The 20,907-nt window shown below is 41.6% G+C and overlaps 1 protein-coding gene across 1 annotated transcript; it reads right to left on the minus strand.

The window, feature by feature from the left end:
* Positions 1-591: 591 nt before the first annotated feature.
* Positions 592-19,624, minus strand: dpt (dermatopontin). Its single transcript, XM_072260425.1, has 4 exons — positions 19,344-19,624; positions 4,763-4,888; positions 3,301-3,408; positions 592-1,929 (listed from the first exon to the last, which is right to left on the minus strand). The coding sequence occupies exons 1-4, from the start codon at positions 19,616-19,618 to the stop codon at positions 1,863-1,865; spliced, it is 576 nt and encodes a 191-aa protein (XP_072116526.1). The 5' UTR covers positions 19,619-19,624; the 3' UTR covers positions 592-1,862.
* Between the last annotated feature and the right edge of the window lie 1,283 nt (positions 19,625-20,907).

Below are 20,907 nucleotides of genomic sequence, written 5' to 3' on the forward strand. Positions count from 1 at the left end.
CATTTCACTGGTAGAGGGAAGAATGAATTCCATTAAATACCAGCAAATTCTGGAAGCAAACATCTCACCGTCTGTAAAAAAGCCGAAGATGAAAAGAAGATGGCTTCTACAACAGGATAATGACCCTAAACACACCTCAAAATCGACAATGGACTACCTCAAGAGGCACAAGCTGAAGGTTTTGCCATGGCCCTCACAGTCCACTGACCTAAACATCATCGAAAATCTGTGGATAGACCTCAAAAGATCAGTGCATGCAAGACGGCCAAAGAATCTCACAGAACTAGAAGCCTTTTGCAAGGAAGAGTGGGCGAAAATCCCCCAAACAAGAATTGAAAGGCTCTTAGCTGGCTACAAAAAGTGTTTACAAGCCGTGATACTTGCCAAAGGGGATGTTACTAAGTACTGACCATGCAGGGTGCCCAAACTTTTGCTTCCGGCCCTTTTCCTTTTTTGTTATTTTGAGACTGTGAACGATGGAAATAAAAAAGTTTTCTTGCTTAAAATATTAAAGAAATGTGTCATCTTTAAGTTTATACCTTTTGGAAGTCAGTTTATCTTTTGCTCACTTAGCTATTCACAGTAACAGAAATTTTGACCGGTGTGCCCAAACTTTTGCATGCCACTGTATAATAGTCAGAATTCTCACAGGAGCATTCCATTGATTTCAGCCAATGTTCTGTCTCTGGCTCTAGAAACTGTAAAATGGTTCTCCTTGGAAAACGGAGGGGCAGCAAACTGAACCACAATAACCTTCTGGGATCTTGGCTTGAATTCAAATTGGAATTTCAGGCCATTGAATTCGGCGAGCAGGGTTTGAATTAAATACTTCAATGGCAAATGTATTTCTGTGTTACTAATTGTAGTATCCATCAAACCATAAGTAACAGCAATGAAATCAGAATTCCAGTGAGTGAAAAAGTTACTCAGAAATGATTTAATATGTTCATTGCTAATATCCAGATTGGATTTTTACCTCATTTGGCAATTTAGGATTTGCTCTTTTGTATACACGATCTGCAGATTGTAAGTCAGCCTCCCTGCATCTGAAATGGGGACAGCTTGTCTCAGGAGAGCAGTCATAATCAGTCCTAAGTGTTTACTGAGGTTACTTTTGCACAATGTACACTGTGTATTCTTCATACAACCCTATCAAGGCATCTGGTGAAGTATAAATATTTTCGCTGTGTATGTGAGTATGGCTGGATTTATCTTTAACACAAGGTGAGAGAATGAGAAAGCTTCCAAATTATTTTCTCAGGAGATAGGAAAGCTTTGATTTACACATAATATTGTTTGCATTCGGAATTGAAAACATTGAAAAAATCATGTCAGACTCGTAGGTCATCAGCGCTAACTAAAGATTTACATATTTCTGGTTTGAACTGAACATCCATTACTACAATACCTTCCAAACACTGGCTCTTAAAATCAGTAGGTGTCTATCTAGATTTATTCAATTGTCCTGGGTACAATGAAAGAGTTGATGGGTACGTTAGTGTACTCAGGGGAAATTGCAACAGACCCAATTTCCTTTCATTTAAAGTAATTGAGAAAGATTAGGTGGATTCCTTTACAGGTGAGTCCTCAGATCAACATGGTTGTCTCATAATTCATTGTGTTCAGACAATTCAATGCTTCAGAAAATCTCGCCTGCTTTCTCCAGTTGAGGATGATCATATGCTAACTATGTTAACCAAGTTACTACTAGAAAGTACTGTCATTTACAGTCCTGTTCTTGTATAATTGCATTTTTTTAGAAGAAACTATAGTTTAGAGAACAGAGGGTTTTTTTTAATAGGAGATATCTCAGGTAAACACATCTTGTTCCACAGACAATGTCAGGGTTCAGCTTGTAACTTCTACAGGTTTTCAAATTTGCAGTTAAATGTTGTCATCTGACAGATTACATATTTCCATTGGCGATCCCTGAAAATAAAGCAAATAATTTGTAAATAGAGTGCAACAAAGACAAAATGCTGCAGGAACTCAGCAGGTCAGGCAGCATCTATGGAGAGGAATAAACAGTTGATGTTTTGGGCCAAGGCCCTTCATCAGGACTAGAAAGGAAGGGGAACGAAGATGGGGGAAGGGAAGGGATGCAAACTGGCAGGTGGAAGGTGAAGATAGAAGAGGGGGAAGGTGGGTGGGTGGAGATTGAGGAAATGATGTGAAAAGCTAGGAGGTGATAGGTTGGAAGAGACAAAAGGCTGAAGAAGAAGGAATCTTATAGGAGAGGAGAGTAGACCATGGGAGAAAGGGAAGGAGGAGGGGGACCTGAGGGAGGAAAGAGGAAGAAAAGGGGTAAGAGCAGGCCAGAATGGGGAATGGAAAAAGAGGGAAGGGGGAGGGGCTATAAATTACTTGGTTAACGAAATCTATGCTCATGTCGTCAGGTTGGAGGCTACTCAGGTGGAAGATGACGTGTCGCTCCTCCAACCTGAGAGTGGCTCTCTCGGGACTGTAGAGGAGGCCCTGGACTGACATGTCGGAATGGGAATGGGAAGTAGAATTAAAATGGTTGGCCACTGGGAAAGCCTTCCTTTCGAGGCAGATGGAGCGAAGGTGCTTGATGAAGTGCTCCCCTCATCTATGTTGAGTCTCACTAATCCAGAGGAAGCTGTATCAGGAGCACTGAGTACAAAGCCAACCTCAGTAGAAAGGGAAAGGGACTTACAAATGAAGTGTCGCTTCACCTGAAAGGACTCGTTGGGACCTGAATGGTGGTGAAGGGGAAGGTGTAGGGGCAGGTGTAGCACTTGTCTGCTTACAGGGGTAAGTGTCAGGAGGGAGATCAGTGAGGAGGGACAAGTGGACAATGGAGCTGCATTGAGAGCGAACTCTGTGGAAAGTGGAGAGTGGGAGCAGGGGGAGGAAAATGAGATTAGTGGTAGGATCCCTTTGAAGGTGGCAGAAGTTATGGAGAATAACATGGTGGATGTGGAGGCTTGTGGGGTAGTAAGTAAGGGCAAGGGGATTTTTATCCTGTTATAAGTGAGGGACTCTGAAAACTTTTGTAAATAGGGATCGGATGTTGCTTCCTCAAAAGAAAAGAATATTTCTGTGGAATATCAAACAGAACTAATAAATGAGTACCTTAACACTAGTACCAGACAATTAGTTAGAAAACAATACCTTCACAATTCAGTTTCTTGTTTACTAATTTTATTTTCTCTCTCAATTCTGTCAGTATCACACTTAATGCAAGACTATCTTCAACCATAGGGTAGAATTGTCCTGATCATTCGAAAAACAAAATCAGAAGTGAGAGCATTATTATGAAGTCCAAATAATACCAACCTCTGAACACCACTAAAGGTGGTTGAGGCTCCCCTGATGAAATAGCCATACTGAGGCATCACAAAATGTCCTTCTTCTTCATAGGACTCCGGTACATCTGTTGTGAGCCTTAAAATCACACAAGAAAATAGTTCAGTCTATTGTAAAAGTTATAAAGAATTAAATTCTATCCTGGAAAATCATGCAAGTTAAAAGGAAAAGCTTCAGTTTGTGGCAAAGACCTGATCTACTCTGGCAAGATAATTATGCAAAACTTATTGAAGATGGGGATCATGTCTCTTCAATGGATTAACAACTAAATTGAGTTTAGATTAGGTACTTTAATCTCACCACTAGTGCAGTAAATAATACAAATCTCCCCTATACAGTAGCATTCAAATGAGCCAAGTATATTGCGACAGATGAGAAATCTTTACACAATTGGGTGTGCTGCTCAAGGTCATTCTCCAACTTCCTCTTGCATTAGTTAGCTCTGTACAGTGGGCTCCTTGTTTATTTATTCCACATTAAAATCAAAGCAATCGGTAATTCAATCAGAATTAGAGCTTAAATCCTGATTTTCAACAGTTGTCTCTGCTGAGCACAGCACCCTCTCTATATTTTCCCCAAATTGCCCCTCATTTTGTTTATCATGTTGGAAGGACTAATTATTGTTCCAACAGACCTTCTAGCAAACTATATTAAAACAAAGATCAACTTGTCTGACCTTGCAAACAAGAACATAGCCTGTACAGCAAACAGATAAAGGCTATTTACTGCACCAATGTTACGACTCTGATGCTGAAAATCAGATTAATAACGTATACTGTTCTGGTCAGTTTAACCCTTCTCATGATAAAGGTTTATAGCTTTCAAAACTGAGAAGTAACCAGGAAGCCAGGCATGGGCAAATTGTGAAGTTGTGACCATCGTTTCAGAGAGTGGTCTTCCATAGTTTTTAAACAGACCCTTGAAAGGATTGTTTTCATCCTGTCTTACTTCGGCTAGCTGCTGAAATCTCAAGAACAGAAGTAATATGAGAAAGATATTGAATTTAAAAATGAAACTCTCTTGGTGGTTAATCGGGGAGAAAAACAAGCATTCTAAGTTTTTTAATTAGGTAAAGTTTGCCATCTCAAGTGGAGGAGAGAGGGATATTGTTCTTGGTCTTACTGAGAAAAAGAGGAAAAGTTAGCCAGGGCCATGTTTTCCTTTTCTGTCGTGATCACCATTTCTGATCCGATGAGGAAGTCGTCCACACAGAGATGCCTATTCTTCTCCCTGAACCACAGCTTCCCCTACCACAGTCAACAGAGAGCTTGACGGCACCTCATTTCCTTTCTGCATCTCTGTTCTCCCCCTCTCTTCCCTTACACATCTGTAAGGAAAGCACCATTTTGGAAGATCAAGTGACCAGAATTAATACAAATGTAACGAGAGAGAACATTTGGAAAAGAGCTTAAAATAAAGATTGTTAACTGACCAGCATGCATATGGGCATCTTCTGCTATACTTGCAGCACAGAAACTGCCAGTCCCGATCCAGAACACTCTCGTAGTATCGACTCTGTACTCCCGTCACAATACCATTGTTTGTACAAGTATGGTACCTCAAATAAACAATCATCAGCTGGGTCATTTTCAAAGCACAGTTGAATCAACAAACTAAAAGCAAACTTATAGATATCATACACAGTTCATTAAATTAGACTATAAATGAACCTAAAATGGAAGGTCTCCTTTCTGTGTGTATTATGATGAACAATAATAATGATATCCAAATAAAAGGTTAATAAAATGTCTGAATGGTTTATTCTTATTATTCAGTGAAAAAGAACTAACCTTCCAGTAATTTGATGGCAGATTCTGGACCTAAGTTGTCATGTTATCTGATTCTGGGCTTGGGTGATGGGAGGTGGTGGGAGAAAAGTGTGGGGATACTTTCAAAGAAGCGTTGGTGAGTTAATGTAGTGCATTTTGTCAGTGGTCCATGCAACACATACAAAATGTTGGAGGAACTCAGCAGGCCAGGCAGCATCTATGGAAACGAGTAAACAGGCAACGTTTTGGGCCGGGAGAGGGTGAGGGGTGAAATAAAGAGCTGGGAAGTTGACTCGTAAAAGAGATAAAGTGCAGGAGAAGAGGGAAGCTGATAGGAGAGGGTAGAAGACCATGGAAGAAAGGGAAGGGGCAGGAGAACCAAAGGAAGGTGAAGAGTAGGTAAGGAGATTCACCTGATCTCCTTACCTGCCCATCACCTCCCTCTAGTGCTCCTCTCCCTTCCCTTTCTTCAATGGCCTTCTGTCCTCTCCTATCAGCTTCCCTCTTCTCCAGCCCTGTTTCTCTTTCACCAATCAACTTCCCAGCTCTTTACTTCACCCCTCTCCCCCTCCTTGTTTCATCTATCACCTACCACCTCGTACTTCTTCCCCCTCCCCCCACCTTTCTGCACTAACTTCTCACTTTTTTTCCCCAGTCCTGATGAACTGTCTCAGGCTGAGACATCAACTCTTTACTCTTTTCCACAGATGCTGCCTGGCCTGCTGAGTTCCTCCAGCATTTTGTGTGTGTTGCTTGGATTTCCAGCACCTGCAGATTTTCTCTTGTTTGTGCATATTATAGCCATGTGTTGGTGGTGGGAGAATGGAGGTAGGATATGGGGAGGACATCTCAGTCAGATTTCTTTGTTCTAGATAATGTTGCTGGTGCTTTAGTTTCCATGTAGTAGATGGACTCTTAGCCTCACAATCTACCTTATTATGATCTTGCACTTTCTCATTTACCTGCGCAGCGCTATTTTTGGTCCCTTTTACACTTTATTCTGCACGGTGTAATGATTTGATCTTTATAAACAGTATGCAAGACAAGCTTCCTACTGTATCTTTTTACATGTGATAATAACAAACCAACTTCAATACCAAAGAGTCAACTATGATACAGTGGTGTGGTCATATAGAGGCTTAGATAATTTAGCATTTTGGTAAATCAGAGTTCCCTTTAAATGAAACTAAAGCAGGAATTTTAATTCCATGGTTACCAATTAGTTGTATTCAAATTCTTTACCTGCTGTTATGGGCTTGAAGCTTATGTCTCCAAATCATTGATGCCTGTCTCTGGATTTTTTGGGCCACTATTCTATTAGATTCCAGTACAACTTCGGCGAGATTTTAATTGTAACTAAACTGACACTTAAAAGTACAAAACCTCAAAAGCTGTTTTTCAGATACAATAGTGATTTGTCAGTTGAAGAAAATTTATTGCATAGATATTGGACTTATTTGTATGCGTATTTTATGCCTGACTAGCAGATGTAAAACCATTTTACGAATGTGAGATTATGATAATGATTGTTTCCAAGTTAATTGGCAACCATTGGGAATTTTATGCTGGCATTTTTAGGTATCATTTACCTTGGTGTATCTGACGTCAAATGCATTAAGATGAAGGATGCCTTGAATCTGCAAAGTCTTAGGAGACCATCCAGTGACATCATCTGGTGTTATAGCTGTACTTGCACATTTATGGATAGAAACGGGCTGCTAAAAGGTACAACTATAACTCGCACTTATCACTCACAGTAAACCTGTGATTAAAGTCCGCCACACGTTGGCAAGGTAACACAAATTAAATCGGCCTTATGCTGACAACCTCTGTCAGATATATTTTTACATGCTTCTTTTTCATCCGAAAGGAATGCTAACAAAGATCACAGCATCTCTATATTAGGAGATTCATGTGTCTGTCTGTTAAATGCCAGTATCATATCTGCTTCCATCATCACTCCTGGCATAGTGCTTGAGGCAGCCAACACTCCCTGTGTTTTAACAAAAAAAACCTTGCCCCTCTCAATTGAAATCTAAACCCTCTAGTATTTAACATTTCTACTCTGGGAAAGGATTCTGACTCTCTTCACTAATTATGCCTCCTGTTAATTTTATAAAGGTGTTGCGGTCACTGCACCCTTGATGAGTTCATAGGTTGGAATGGTTTGGACCATTGCCACACATGACAATCTGTCAACTTCACGTTGTCTTGTTGGGGGAGAGACCTCAAGACTAAGCCCTCTTTCCATCACTTCGATGGCACTTTTTTATAGCAGTGGACAGTGGCTGCCATGGGGCTTGTTATTGAGGAACTCAGCCATTCCCTACAGGAATCATGGAAGTTTTTTGTGCTACATGGATTTGGAGTGAAAAAAAAACACCCTAATGATTTTTCTCAACTGGGGTTTCCCCCAGGGCTCCTTATTGTGCCTAGTGCACAGAGAAAGGAGAGTCCTTTCTCCTATCTGAAAATTTCAGCCCTAGTTTATTGAAGCTGGAGGCAGGTTTGGACATCCGATATGAAGTTTATAATAATGCATGTTTTTGAAAATAACTAAGCTTTGGATTTATCCAAAATACAATTAATTTCAAAAAATATACATTTTTATTGAAGGTTTACTTTTTTAAAAGATTGTGAAATCTAGGTGAAGCACATTTAGAAGGTTCCTATGGTTGTTGAAAAGACAAACAATTGAAGGAAGGTCAGATAAAGTCAAAATTAGATATTTTAAGGCCAAGACAAAGATTAAGTTATGTAATGCATTTAGTGAACAGCCTGGATTTTTAAAAGACAGACTGTGCTTGCTGAAATAAATTACATTTTTAGGAAAACCATAAACAGTAGTTTATTAAATGGAAATGTACTGGATATTGAGTAATATATGGATGTTTGAAACGCTTGTGAAGATGCAATAAAGTAGGCGCAGAACGAAGCTACTCAGGCTCTCCAGTCCACTGCAACACTTACACTGCCATGGCTGATACAATTGTAATCTGAACTCCACATTCCTGTTCACCTGCAGTAATCTTTCATCCCTTGCTTGTCAAGTACCTCACTCCCTCTGATTTAATGATATTCAAACACTCCACTTTCACCACTGTCTAAAAAAATTTACCTCATCCCTGTCTTAAACGGATGACCCTTTGATTTTATATAGTGACTGTCACGGCTCCGATCGTTAATTCCCTATCCTTCTCCTAATTTGCTTTAATTGTGCCATGGTTCCCACCGCTAATTTCCCATTTGCTTCTAATTCTCTTTGATTACGGCACACCTGGTTTCCATCAAGACCTGCAGCATAAGAACCCCGGCTTTACAACTACTAGTCGCCGGATCGTTGGTTTTGACTGTGTGGTAATTAACATTTCCCGGCCGCTTAGGCCCGTGTGTTCTAAGTTTTGCTCCAGTTTCAAGGTTTACCTATGAAACTCCGTCTCTCCGTGTCAAGATCCCTCCTGTTTGCTGTTCAACGTTCACGTCCACGTAAGCATCCTAACTCAATCTCCGTACTTGGGTCCTGCACTTGGGTTTGCTTCATTCGCTCATTGCAACAGTGACCTGTATCTCTAGATTTCCCCCACATCCTCTCCACAATCACTCTGGCAGAACTCCTTAGAATCTTAAGTGTTTCAATAAAATCCCTTTCCACTCTGTAAAACGCTAGTGGACAAAAGTAATACCTGTCTTGGCTTTTCTCATTAGACTATTTACTTAATCCAGTTAACTTCCGCAGAACTACATGAGTGTTGTTTAGAAAGGGAAATGAGATACAAATCTGATCAGAGATAGGACGTCACTGCCATATAGCATACCTTAGATATAAAACCCTGCATGTGCAAGTACTGAGCAAAAATATATTCCCCAGCTCAAAATGGCCACTTGTGCCAAGTGACATTTCCAACACTGTAGGATTCCTGGAAACTGCACAAAATTTAATTTTGGTGGAGTTACAACTTCGCATTTTCCACTGACACCTGCCAAATTTACACCACCACCCCAGCCAGCCGGCAGCTGTTACCTCTCCTGGAAAGACTGTATGTGAATCTTCTTGTTGCAGAAACAGTAAGGGAGATAGCATGTGAGATATCTTGTTGCAAGGGCATCCCAAGCTTCAATAATTATATGTTTATATTGCAGAAGTGTTTCCACTGGCTGCAGGTGAGTTTCAGTATTAGAGTTCATTGATTTGGGCAATTTGTAATAATGCTGTGTGGATTTTCCTTTATTCACTCGGACATCAAATTTTAAGATCTCCAGCATTTTGCCTAAACACAGCCTGTGAATGTTAAAATCATGTAAGAATGTGAACTTCATATTTCATTTAACTTTCAATTATAACTTGTATATCTAAATGTTTGGAATGCCACTGCTTTGCACCCATCTCTTCTCCGTCCCATTAGAAATTGATGATTTTTATCCTCCCAACATAAAGGGTCAGCCATTAAAATAAAGATGAGGACAACGCTTATAATCTGTGCTTATGTTTTAACCCAAAGTTTGTTTGAACCAATTATCCTTTACAACAATGAATTTAAACTGAACTCTAGAATTCAATGGAGAACAAAACAGAAGGCAAAAAGGGTCTTTAGCCACAGGAGTATATTAATCTAAAAATAAGTTTTAACCCACCATCTTCATGGTGGCATTTTTGCCCATCTAACTAATTCCCATTTGCTTGCATTAAGTCTGCATCATTATTGTTTTCAACCACTCAGGTGTGAAAATGTTCCCTTCAAAACCGCTTGAAAACTTCTTTCTCTCATCTTAAAACTATGGCGGGGGGGGTGGTTGGAACGGTTGATGTTTCGGGCCGAGCCTTTCATTGGGACTGGAAAGGAAAGGGGAATAATTCTGAATAAGATGGTGGTGGGGGGGGGGGGGGGAGGGGAAGGTGTACAAGCTGGCAGGTGTTAGTTGAAGGTAGGTGGGTGGGGGAGGGGGGATTAAGGTGAGAAGCTTGGAGGTGACAGGTGGAAGAGGTAAAGGCTGAAGAAGTAGGAATCTGTTAGGAGAGGAGAGTAAAGCATGGGAGAAAGGGAAACTAGGGGGTGGGGCATGAGAGGGAGATGATGGGCAAATGAGGAGAAAGGGAGGGGTAAGAGAGGACCCAGAATTTAGATTAGATTAGATTAAATTCAACTTTATTGTCATTGTGCCGAGTACAGATACAAAACCAATGAAATGCAGTTAGCATCTGACCAGAAATGCAAAGAATAATGTTATTTACAAAATAACTGTGAATAAAAAATAAGTGCCACAGCACACAAATATAAAAGTACTGAGACGGTCCAATATGGGTGCAATACTGCTTAGCGCTATGATGTGAGGTTCAGCAGGGTCACAGCCTCAGGGAAGAAGCTTTTCCTGAACCTGCTGGTACGGGAGCAGAGGCTCCTGTAGTGCCTATCGGATGGGAGGAGAGTAAAAAGTCCATGGTTTGGGTTAGATGCATCATTGATAATGCTTTTCGCCCTGCCCAGGCAGCGTTTATGGTAGATGTTCTCAATGGTGGGCAACTGGGTGCCGATAATCCGCTGGACAGTTTCCACCACATGCTGGAGTGCTTTGCGGTCTGATACGGGACAATTGCCATACCATACTGAGATGCAGTTGGTGAGTATGCTCTCAATGGTACAGCAGTAAAAGTCCGTCAGTATCCTGGGACAGAGGTGAGCTTTCTTGATGCTCCGCAGGAAATAAAGGTGTTGTTGCATCTTTTTGATCAGGATGGAGGAGTTCAGGGACCAGGTGAGATCATCGGAAATGTGGAGACCAAGGAATTTGAAGCTTGATACACGCTCCGCTACAGCTCCGTTGATGTAGATGGGGACGTGAGTGTGGCTCCTAGCATGCCTGAAGTCCACAATGATCTCCTCGGTCTTCTGGGTGTTAAGGGCCAGGATGTCGTCGGCACACCACGCGGCCAGGTGCTGGACCTTGTCCCTGTAGGCCTCTCTGATCAGGCCAACCACCGTGGTGTTGTCTGCGAACTTGATTATAGAGTTAGAACCATGTACAGGAACGCAGTCATAGGTGAAAAGGGAGTACAGAAGAGGGCTCAGCACACAGCCTTGAGGCCTGCCGGTGTTCAGGGTGAGAGTAGAGGAGGAGAAGTTGTCTAACTTAACTGATTGGGGTCTGTTAGTCAGAAAGTTCAAGGCCCAATTGCAGAGGGATGAGCTGATACCAAGGTGGCGAAGTTTGGCGATCAGCTTGGAGGCCGAACTAACGTCAATGAACAGCATTCTGACGTAAGAGTTGGGGCTGTCCAGGTGGGTCAGGGCAGAGTGAAGTGCCATGGAGATGGCGTCCTCTGTTGACCTGTTGGTGCGATAGGCAAATTGATGGGGGTCCAGGGTAGAGGGCAGACAGGATTTCAGATGTGATAGAACCAGTCTTTCAAAGCACTTTGTAATGATGGGGGTGAGTGCAACTGGACGGAAGTCATTCAGGCCCGTGGCAGTGGAATGCTTTGGCACTGGCACAATGGTGGCGATCTTGAAGCTTGTGGGGACAACTGCCTGGGCCGGGGACAGATTAAAAATGTCCATGACAACCTCGGCCAACTGCCCTGCACAGACTCTGAGCACACGGCCAGGTATTCCATCCAGACCAGCTGCCTTCCAGGAATGGAAAGTAGAGAAGGAAGAGAAGGGATACATTACTGGAAATCAGAGAAATCAATGTTCATGCTGTCAGCTTGGACGTTACCCAGAGGGAATATGAGATGTTGCTCCTCCCAGTTGGGCGTGGCCTCATTGTGGTGGTAGAAATGGCCATGGACAGACATGTCAGAATAGGGACAGGAAGCAGAATTAAAATATTTGACCACAAGGAAATCCCACCTATTGTTAAAATATCTAGAGATAGTTTCATCACTTACAGTACCAAGTACTTAAATGCACATATGAAATTTCAATGTTACTATAGTTTTATTAGCTCAGTAAAGAGTTTGAGATGCTGTTAGACAAGATCTGGCCCCTCAGAGCCAGTACCATTTGCTATATACTATGTAAAGGTGAACTTGCTGGTTGAGTTAGTGATAAGGAAAGCAAATGCAATGTTAGCATTCATTTCAGGAGGACTAGAATATAAAAGCAAGGATGTAATGCTGAGGCTTTATAAAGCACTGGTCAGACTGCACGTGGGAGTGTTGTGAGCAGTTTTGGGACCTTTATCTAAGAAAGGATGTGTTGGCATTGGAGACGGTGCAGAGGGTGTTAAAAAATATTCCAGGAAAGAAAGGATTGACATACGAGGAGTGTTTGATGGTTCTGGGGCTGTACTCACTGGTCTTTAAATAAATACAGAGGGATCTAATTGAAACCTAACAAATATTGAAAGGCTTGGATAGAGTGAATGTGGAAGAGGATATTTCCTATAGTGGGTGAGTCTAAGACCAGAGGGCACAGCCTCAGAGTAGGGGGGTGTCCATGTAGAACATAGTTGAGGAGGGATTTCTTTAGCCAGAGGGTAGTGGATCTGTGAAATTCATTGGAGGCCAAGCCATTCAGAGAATTTAAATTGGAGGTTGATAGGTTCTTGATTAGTCAGAGTGTTAAAGGTTATAGGGAGAAGGCTGAGGTTGAGAGGGATAATAAATCAGACATGATGGAATGGTGGAGCAGACTCGATGGGCTGAATGGCCTAATTCTGCTCCTGTGTCTTATGGTCTTATAGAGTACAGTTCCCTAAGCTATGCTCTAGGGAACTGTATATAGTATACAGTAGAGCAAATAGTACTTTGTGGCAGCTGCACCAGATTCTGTGTACTCCTGCACCTTGAAATTTGCCATCGTCTCCTTGGAATGGAAGACACAATTGTTGCAGAGAAGCCATTGTAAATCAGAATCAGAATCAGGTTTAATATCACTGACATACGTCATGAAAGTTGCTGTTTTGCAGCAGCAGTACATTAAAAAAGTACAATACATTAAAATACTATAAATTACATTAATATATAGTATATATATAAATAAATTAAATCAGTTGTGCAAAAAGGGAGCAAAAAGTGTGAGGTAGCTTTGATGGGTTAGTTCACTATGTGTTCGGAAATCTCATGGCAGAAGGAAAGAAGCTGTTCCTAAAACATTTAGTGTGTGCCATCAGGCTCCTGTACCTCCCCTGTGATGGTAGTAATAAGAAGAGAGTATGTCCTGGGCGATGGGGTCTTTAATGATGGATGCCGCCTTTATGAGGCATTGCCTTTTGAAGATGTCCTTGATGAAGGGGCGGCTACTGCCCATGATGGAGCCGGCTGAGTTTGCTACCCCCTGTGCTGTTTTTTTCCCAATCCTGATCAGAGGCCTCGCCATACCAGACGGTGACACAACCAGTTAGAATGCTCTTGATGATACATCTGTAGAAATTTGTGAGTCTTTGCTAACATACTAATTCTCCTCAGGCTCCTAATGAAATATAGCCATTGGCTTGCCTTCTTCATAATTCATTAACATATTGGGCTCAGGATATCTCCTCAGATATGTTGACGTGCAGGTACTTGATGTTGCTCAGCCTTTCCACTGCTGACCACTAAACGAGGACTGAGGAGTGTTTTCTTGACTTTCCCTTCCTGAAGTTCACGATCAATATCTTGGTCTTACTGATGCACAGTGCAAGGTTGTTGCGACACCACTCAACCGGTCAGTCTCTCTCACTCCTGCATACCTCCCCATCACCGCCTGAGATTCTGTCAGCAACAGTTGAGTCAGCAGGAAATTTATAGATGACATTTGACCTGTGCTTAGCCACACAATCACGGTGTTCGAGAGAGTAGAGCACGCATCCTTGAGGTGTGCCACTGCTGACTGTCAGTGAGGAGGTGTTGATTATCACCTGCACTGATTGTGGTCCCCCAATGAATAAGTCAAAGATCCAATTGCAGAGTGAGTCATTTACTGACTTGATCTTCCAACAGGAAATAGATGTTTGAATCAGTCAGTGACCCTGGGAACAGTCTGTGTCCTGTGTTATGTGGCTGATTGGGATGAACCTCAACAAAAACAATTATATTGCTTTCCAGACCTCATCAACACAAGGCCACAAGGAGATGGACAACCATCTCATCCACATAACTGCCACCACAAGGGCAACATGTGATGAGAGTGAATCTGTCTGTGCATGAAGAATCTGAGAGGTAGGCTCTTCCTTATCACCAGATAAGCATGTTCTTGGTGCTGGTCTAGCATTCGGGTTACAGGTGTCTTCGTGCAGACTTTTCTATGATCAATTGAGAGGACCATTGTTCAACAGAAAGCCCGGGCCCATCCATAACACCAGGGATAGGTGACCCTCCAAGGTGACATGACTCACTGGTCCTTATTGTGTCTGTGTCCTTCACTGATGGAACCTCAGCTTGGGAGGTGGCAGAAGTTCAAGGAGGGCAGGGAAGTAGTGGAATTAAAGGGAACTGTGCATTTCAGGTTCTGAGCAATAGGCTGGAAGAGAGTGCCTGCTTAATTTAGGTGGAAAGAAAGAAGCTCTAATTAGACCTTGTTCTGTCAGAGTGGCATACTCTAATTCTCTGTAGCCATTTGAGGGGTTGCAGGGTGACTGATGACACTAGCTCATACAGAAAAGACACAAGCAGGAAGGGTGACTGGAGACTGAAAAATATCAGAATGGAGCAAAAATGGATTGATGATCAGGGTGCAAAAATGTGGCAATGTAGAAGGTAAAGAAAAAGAATGGTCTATTGGAAGTGTAAGTGGGAGGAGTAGAATAATTATTAGTCACTGGAAATAAGAAATGAAGCAAAGAAGTGGAAATACTCTACATGACAGGCAGCATCTTTGGAGAGAAAGACAGAACATGTCAGGTTGATGACTTTTCCCTCCAATTGGGAAAAATCTCGAGGATGTTAGAAACCTGAATTAAAATCAGAAAAAAATTGCAGATGAAGTGCTGTTTCTTGAGATTGTTAGAAGCTGAGGCAGAGGGGTAAGAGTGAGAGAGACAGGTAGCTGGAAACCAAGGATTGTCACTTGTGGATTGAATGGATGTGTTGAGTGAAGTGATCATCCAGTCTACATTTGAACTTACCACTGAGCAACAAGTACAGTAATTGAAAGCAGAAGAAAATGCTGCATCACCCAGTAAAAGTATTTGTGGCCTGGTGATGGTTAGAGAGAAACTAAAAGGAATCTAATGTGACCTCTCCAATCTGGAAATTCTGATGAAAGATCATTGGCTTGTAACATTAACTGTTTCCCTCTCCATAACTACTGTCTGACTTGTTAAGTTTTTCCAGCATTTATTGAGTTTATTTCATATTTTAGGTAACCACAAGAATTTTTAATATTTGATTTAATGGTCGACAAACCTTGTTCAATGTCAGACTAAGTCATCTTCTCACATCTATCTGGCAAATAAACGCTTACAGAGATCATGTTGTAAAGCTTGTCTTCACCAGTGTTTTTTTTGTTCTTTGCCCCTCAGACTTCTATTTAACTCATTTTTAATTCTTTCTCTCTCTCTTGATTAGTAAGGGCATCAAAGCTTACAGGGAGAAGGCAGGAGAATGAGGTTGAGAGGGAAAACATATCAGCCATGGCTGAGTGGTGGAACAGACAATGGGCTGAATGGCCAAATTCTGATCTCCTACATCTTATGGTTTATATTCATTCCCTCTCCCTCTCTCGCTCCCTCTTCCCACCACCCGCCATTTCTTCCTCACTTTTTTTCATTAACAGAGATTTTCTTCATTGTTTTTTATTGTTTTGAACCAGTGGAAAGAATGGGAATCTAACTGAAGCAAAATCTTGATCTTGGAAGCAGCATGATCAAAGCCCTGGGGAGGATGGAATATTAAATGGGAACCAAAGAGTGTGGGGTGACTTTTGGTGAAAGTTGTGTGGGTATCAAGTTTTTAAAGTAGGGAAATAGCCCGTAAAATGTTGGAAGCAAAGGCTAGGAGGGGAAAGTAGGTGTTCGGTGGCTTTCATGATACAGGAATTGGGACTCGTGAATATGATGAAGGTGGGTGGGGGATTTGAAGAAGCAAGTAAGGCATCATAGGAAGGACAAGAGGCTCCAGAAGAGATTTAAAAGAATGGTTCTTGGAATGAAGATAGATTGGAGAGGCTGGGATTGTTTTCCTTAAAGTGAGAAGGCTGAGTGGAGATTTGATAGGACAGTATAAAATGAAGGGCCAGTCAAAGTGGATGATGGCAGGCTGTTCCCACTGGTGGAGAGGTTGAGGAGCAGAGGTCATAGTTATCAATTAAAGGGAAAGTGAATTAGAAGTGACTGGAAGCTAACCCTTGTTAGACATGATGAGTTTGGAATCTGGGTGCATTGCCTGCAGGTGTGATGGAAGTTGGTTTGGCCGTGGTCTTCAAAGGGGAATTGAATGAACTGATTGAGGAAAAGTCCACATGGCTTTGGAGAAGGGGCCTGTGGGTAGAACTACTGAATTACCCTGGGAGGGAGCTAGTGTGGACATGGGGGGCTGTAATGGAACTAAGGAGTACATGTGCTTGGTTTGTTGAAAGCAGTGTCACAGATAGACAGGATGGTAAAAAAACGGCGTTTAGCATACTGACCTTCATTGGTCAGGGCACTGAGTATGGGAGTTGGGATATTATGTTGCAGTTCTCTAAGTCACTGGGAGGCCACACTTGGAGTACTGTGCACAGTTTAGTCACCCTGTTATAGGAAAGATGTGGTTAAACTGGAAAGTGCGTAGAAAAGACTTATGAGGATGTTGCCAGTATTAGAAGCCTGGGTTATATGGAGAGGTTGGCCAGACTACTCCTTTATTCCTTGGGACACAGGGGAATGAGGGGTGAGTCCACAGAAAAGCTTAAAATTATGTGAGGCTTAGATAAGATGGAGATCAAAGCTAGAGAGCATAGACTTAGGGTGAGAAGGGAAAGCTTTAAAAGGGACTCGAGGGACAACTTTTTCATGCAGAGCATGGTGAGTATATGAAACGCTGAGGCACGTACCTTAGTATAACTAAGAAGCACATGGAGAGGTGAGGCTTAGAGGGCTATGGGCCAAACACAGGGAATTGGGACCAGCTGGATTGACAGCATGGTCAGCGTGGACTGGTTATACCAAAGGGCCTGTATCATGCTGTATTTCTTTAAATGACTCCTTCTGTGCTGTAATTAGTCAATGACCAGCGTCAAACTAGAATGGAACAGGAACTGGGATGATTTAACAACAACAGAGAAAACAGAAGTAGATTACCTCGGAGTGGGTGCCAAAAAAAATCCTTGATGTCCTTGCACATCTGGAGCCAGATTGCATTCCGCGGTGCCATAAAGAAGTCCCTGGAGCTTCCCTGTGGTTGGGCTCTGCTGTACGTGTGCACAGCACCACGGAATCATGTGATGGACTGGAGGTCAGATGGGGGCTCTGCTGTACCTGTGAGCACCACAGCACCATGGAGTCATGTGATGGGATGTGATGGGAGCCCATCAGACCTCCTATCCATCGCTGGATTTACCATGTCATTTATTAATCCAGGCCATCACCTATTCAACTCACGGGACATCCACAAAACACAGACCTTGAAGCTGTCAGGAGCCCTACTGCAGGAGAAGGTTAGTGTAGCCATAGGCCTGAAAGTATGCAGCCCATGAAGAAAAGCACGAGCTGGCCCATTGTACGAAGACGGTCAGAGATGGAAAGAGGCACTAAAGAAACAATTACCAGCTGCAAAAGTTGGTGGTTATCTTTGAGATCCAAGGTAATCCGAGAGCAGTAAGTGGTTGTGGAGAGGAGGATGTTACTCATTCATCAGAAACAGGTCTTTCAATCCCTCCAGCCTATTCCACCATTCAATAAGATCATGGCTGACCTAATCATTTGTCTTAACTCCATCTTATTACCAAAGTAACATAAACCTGGATTCCCCTTATGTCCAAAATTCTAACTGAGCCTCAATAACTCCGTTTTCTCAATTTGCTAGAGGCTGGCAATTCCAACCATTTGAGAGAATAAATTCATCCTTCAATCTGTGTTCACAAAGGATAGCTTTGCATTCTGTTTGTGTGTTTAATGCATGAACAAAAGCCTCTACAGTTTTCACAGAATGTTGTTAATTGCTCTCCGGATCTTTTGTAAGTCTGGCAGCTTCTGCAAATCAATTTCTCTCTCTCTGGAATTCTGTTTTCTTTATTCCATTCTATATCTGCTCTGATGGAAAGTTATTTTCATGTGGTCTTTCTCATTTCCTCTGCCTAGCTTTTCTCATTTGTTCTTTTATATATTCTTTAAAATCATTTTCCACCCACACAAGCAGGATAATGTCTGAAGGTCCAGTGAGCAAATAAAAAATATCAGTTCACTGAATCACAAAACCATCTTGCACTTCCAAATTACATCTCACTTCACCCTCCACAAAGAGAAAGTGTTCACAATTGAAAGCGTTTACAGAAATGTTTTGGGCTTCGCTCATGAGCTGCTTGGGTTTAATAGTAGAGAGCTCCAGCATTTACAGAATGTCACTGCAGACAGCGTAGCAGTCAATGTAACACCATTACAGAGTGAGCAACACGGGTTCTATTCCCGCCGCTGCCCGTGAGGGGTGTGTATGTTCTCCCCGTGACTGCGTGGATTCCCTCCAGGTGCTCCAGTTTACTTCCACATTTCAAAGACATAGAGGCTTAGTGGGTTAATTGGTCACGAGGGTGTAAGTGGATGGCGTGGGCTTGCAGGGCCAGAAGTACCAGCACCGTGCCGTATTAAATAATATAAATATGACGCTGTTTGAATCAAACAATTCCAGGATAAAATTGGAAGAAATAAAGGAAACGTGCGTATGTTCTTCATGTACGTTGCACTGCAGTTAATTTTTAAGCATTTAACAGTGCCCATTAAAGCTGTAATTTCTTATCAAACAAAGATTAAAATTCCTTTAAGGTTTAGGTCAGAAAGGACAAATGTACTTCAAACTTTCCAGCATTCCATGCTGTACTCATTTCACTTCAGTTTACAACGCACAAAGAACAAGTCTCATAGTGCTTGTGGGACTAGAATATACGACTCTTGCAGAAACATTTGATTCACATGGCTGTTTGCTATTTTCAAGCATATTTAAGCTCAGGAAATTAGCACTGACAAGTCACTTGCTTACAATTTGACATTCACTGCTTTCATTCAGTGGTATAGCGGATCAGATTTCCTAATCACATACAGATCTGAATACAATCAGATTCATTAATAAAAATCCTAATAAATGTACCTGTAAAAAAAATGCAGGGGTAATTTCAGAGAAGTCAGCTGACTTACCACTCCAAACCAGCTTGCATAATATCATCCCACCAGCATGCGGTCGGCTGTCCCATATCCTCGGGTGTGGGCTGGCATTCGAAACTCCAAAGTCTGTCAGATCCTTCACTTTTATCATAGTAACTCTGTATTACTACCAAAGCTTCCCCTGCAGGGCACTGGAAGTTGAAACCTTGCCGATATTGATTGATCCAATACACATCAGATGGTGGATAATTCTGACCATAAACAACAATGATCAGGCTCATAAGCAAGTAGGAACACTGGAGATGCATTTCTGATGCCTGAATGCACTGCCTGCGACTTACCACATCCACTTTTTTTATATGGAACGTAACATTTGGCAAACAGATGTTTCCAAGCCTGCATCCAAAAACTTTTATGACCTGACATGAAAATATGCAGATGTTTTAAATCTAATTCTTTTTTTAAGGAAGACTGTGCATTTAATTTTTTTTGTACAACCATGTGCTTTAACAGAATGGTATTACAGGAAAATCCAGAGTTCTGGCTCACCATCATTTATATTGGATACATAACCAAGAGTGACACTGCACAGGAGTCACCAATGTTGTCTTCCAACCATGAACACAACCATTTTAATGTTTAGAAGGTCTGATAGTAAAAAGGAAGAACATGAAAGTCCTTCGCCAAATCTTTTACAGGAGGCTCCAATCCATTACAGATAGTGTCACTCCATTTGAGTACCGCAGGCTTTTTCACTAGTCTTTATTCCAAACACTCAGCCATAGCAACCTCTTGTCGTAAAAGGTCATCAACCTGAATTATTAAATTTGCAAGAAATTCCTGACTTGTTGAGTATTTCCAGCATTTTCTAGTTTTATTTCAGATTACCAACACCCAGAGTATTTTGGCTTATCATTTTTCCTTTAATATAAACAGGTATAGACTATCTCTCTATATGTTATGCTTGAATACAGGATCAGATGCAGGCCTACAGTCTTACTATTATTACAGTAACTTTTGCTAATGCCCGGATGTCTGCAAGCCTACCAGTCCAGGCCAGGGACAATCAAAAGAACATGGCAGACAAATGCCTCTGCCAGTAACTATTAGGAACTAATAGACAGTTTTACAGCATTGGCATCGGTAGAGTTCTAATTTGTTCTGTGTTTTATTTATTGTAGGCACAGTATATCCATAGCACAGCTTCTATTCTCTTCCACCCCATTTCACCAGATATAAGGTTCAGCATTTCATTAACTCTTTGGATTATTTTCAACACCTTTGCATGATATATTAATTACCTGGGTCCTTGGATCCTCCAAATCATTTCAGACCTAATGGTGTATGGGTTTTCACCATTTAGTATGTACTCCTTCATTTCTTTTTTAACTCTCATTTACTTAATATGAAATTCAATTTACATGGTTCAGCCCATTTGTTTAATCCAGTAATAGTATTGGTATTGATATTGGTTTATTATTGTCACATGTACCAAGATACAGTGAAAAACCTTATTTGCATTTTATTCAATCATCAAAATCATTACACAGTGCATTGAGCTAGTCATAGTCATAGTCATACTTTATTGATCCCGAGG

The sequence above is a fragment of the Mobula birostris genome, chromosome 6 (genome assembly GCF_030028105.1).
Source record: "Mobula birostris isolate sMobBir1 chromosome 6, sMobBir1.hap1, whole genome shotgun sequence".
In the NCBI taxonomy this organism is placed as follows: Eukaryota; Metazoa; Chordata; class Chondrichthyes; order Myliobatiformes; family Myliobatidae; genus Mobula; species Mobula birostris.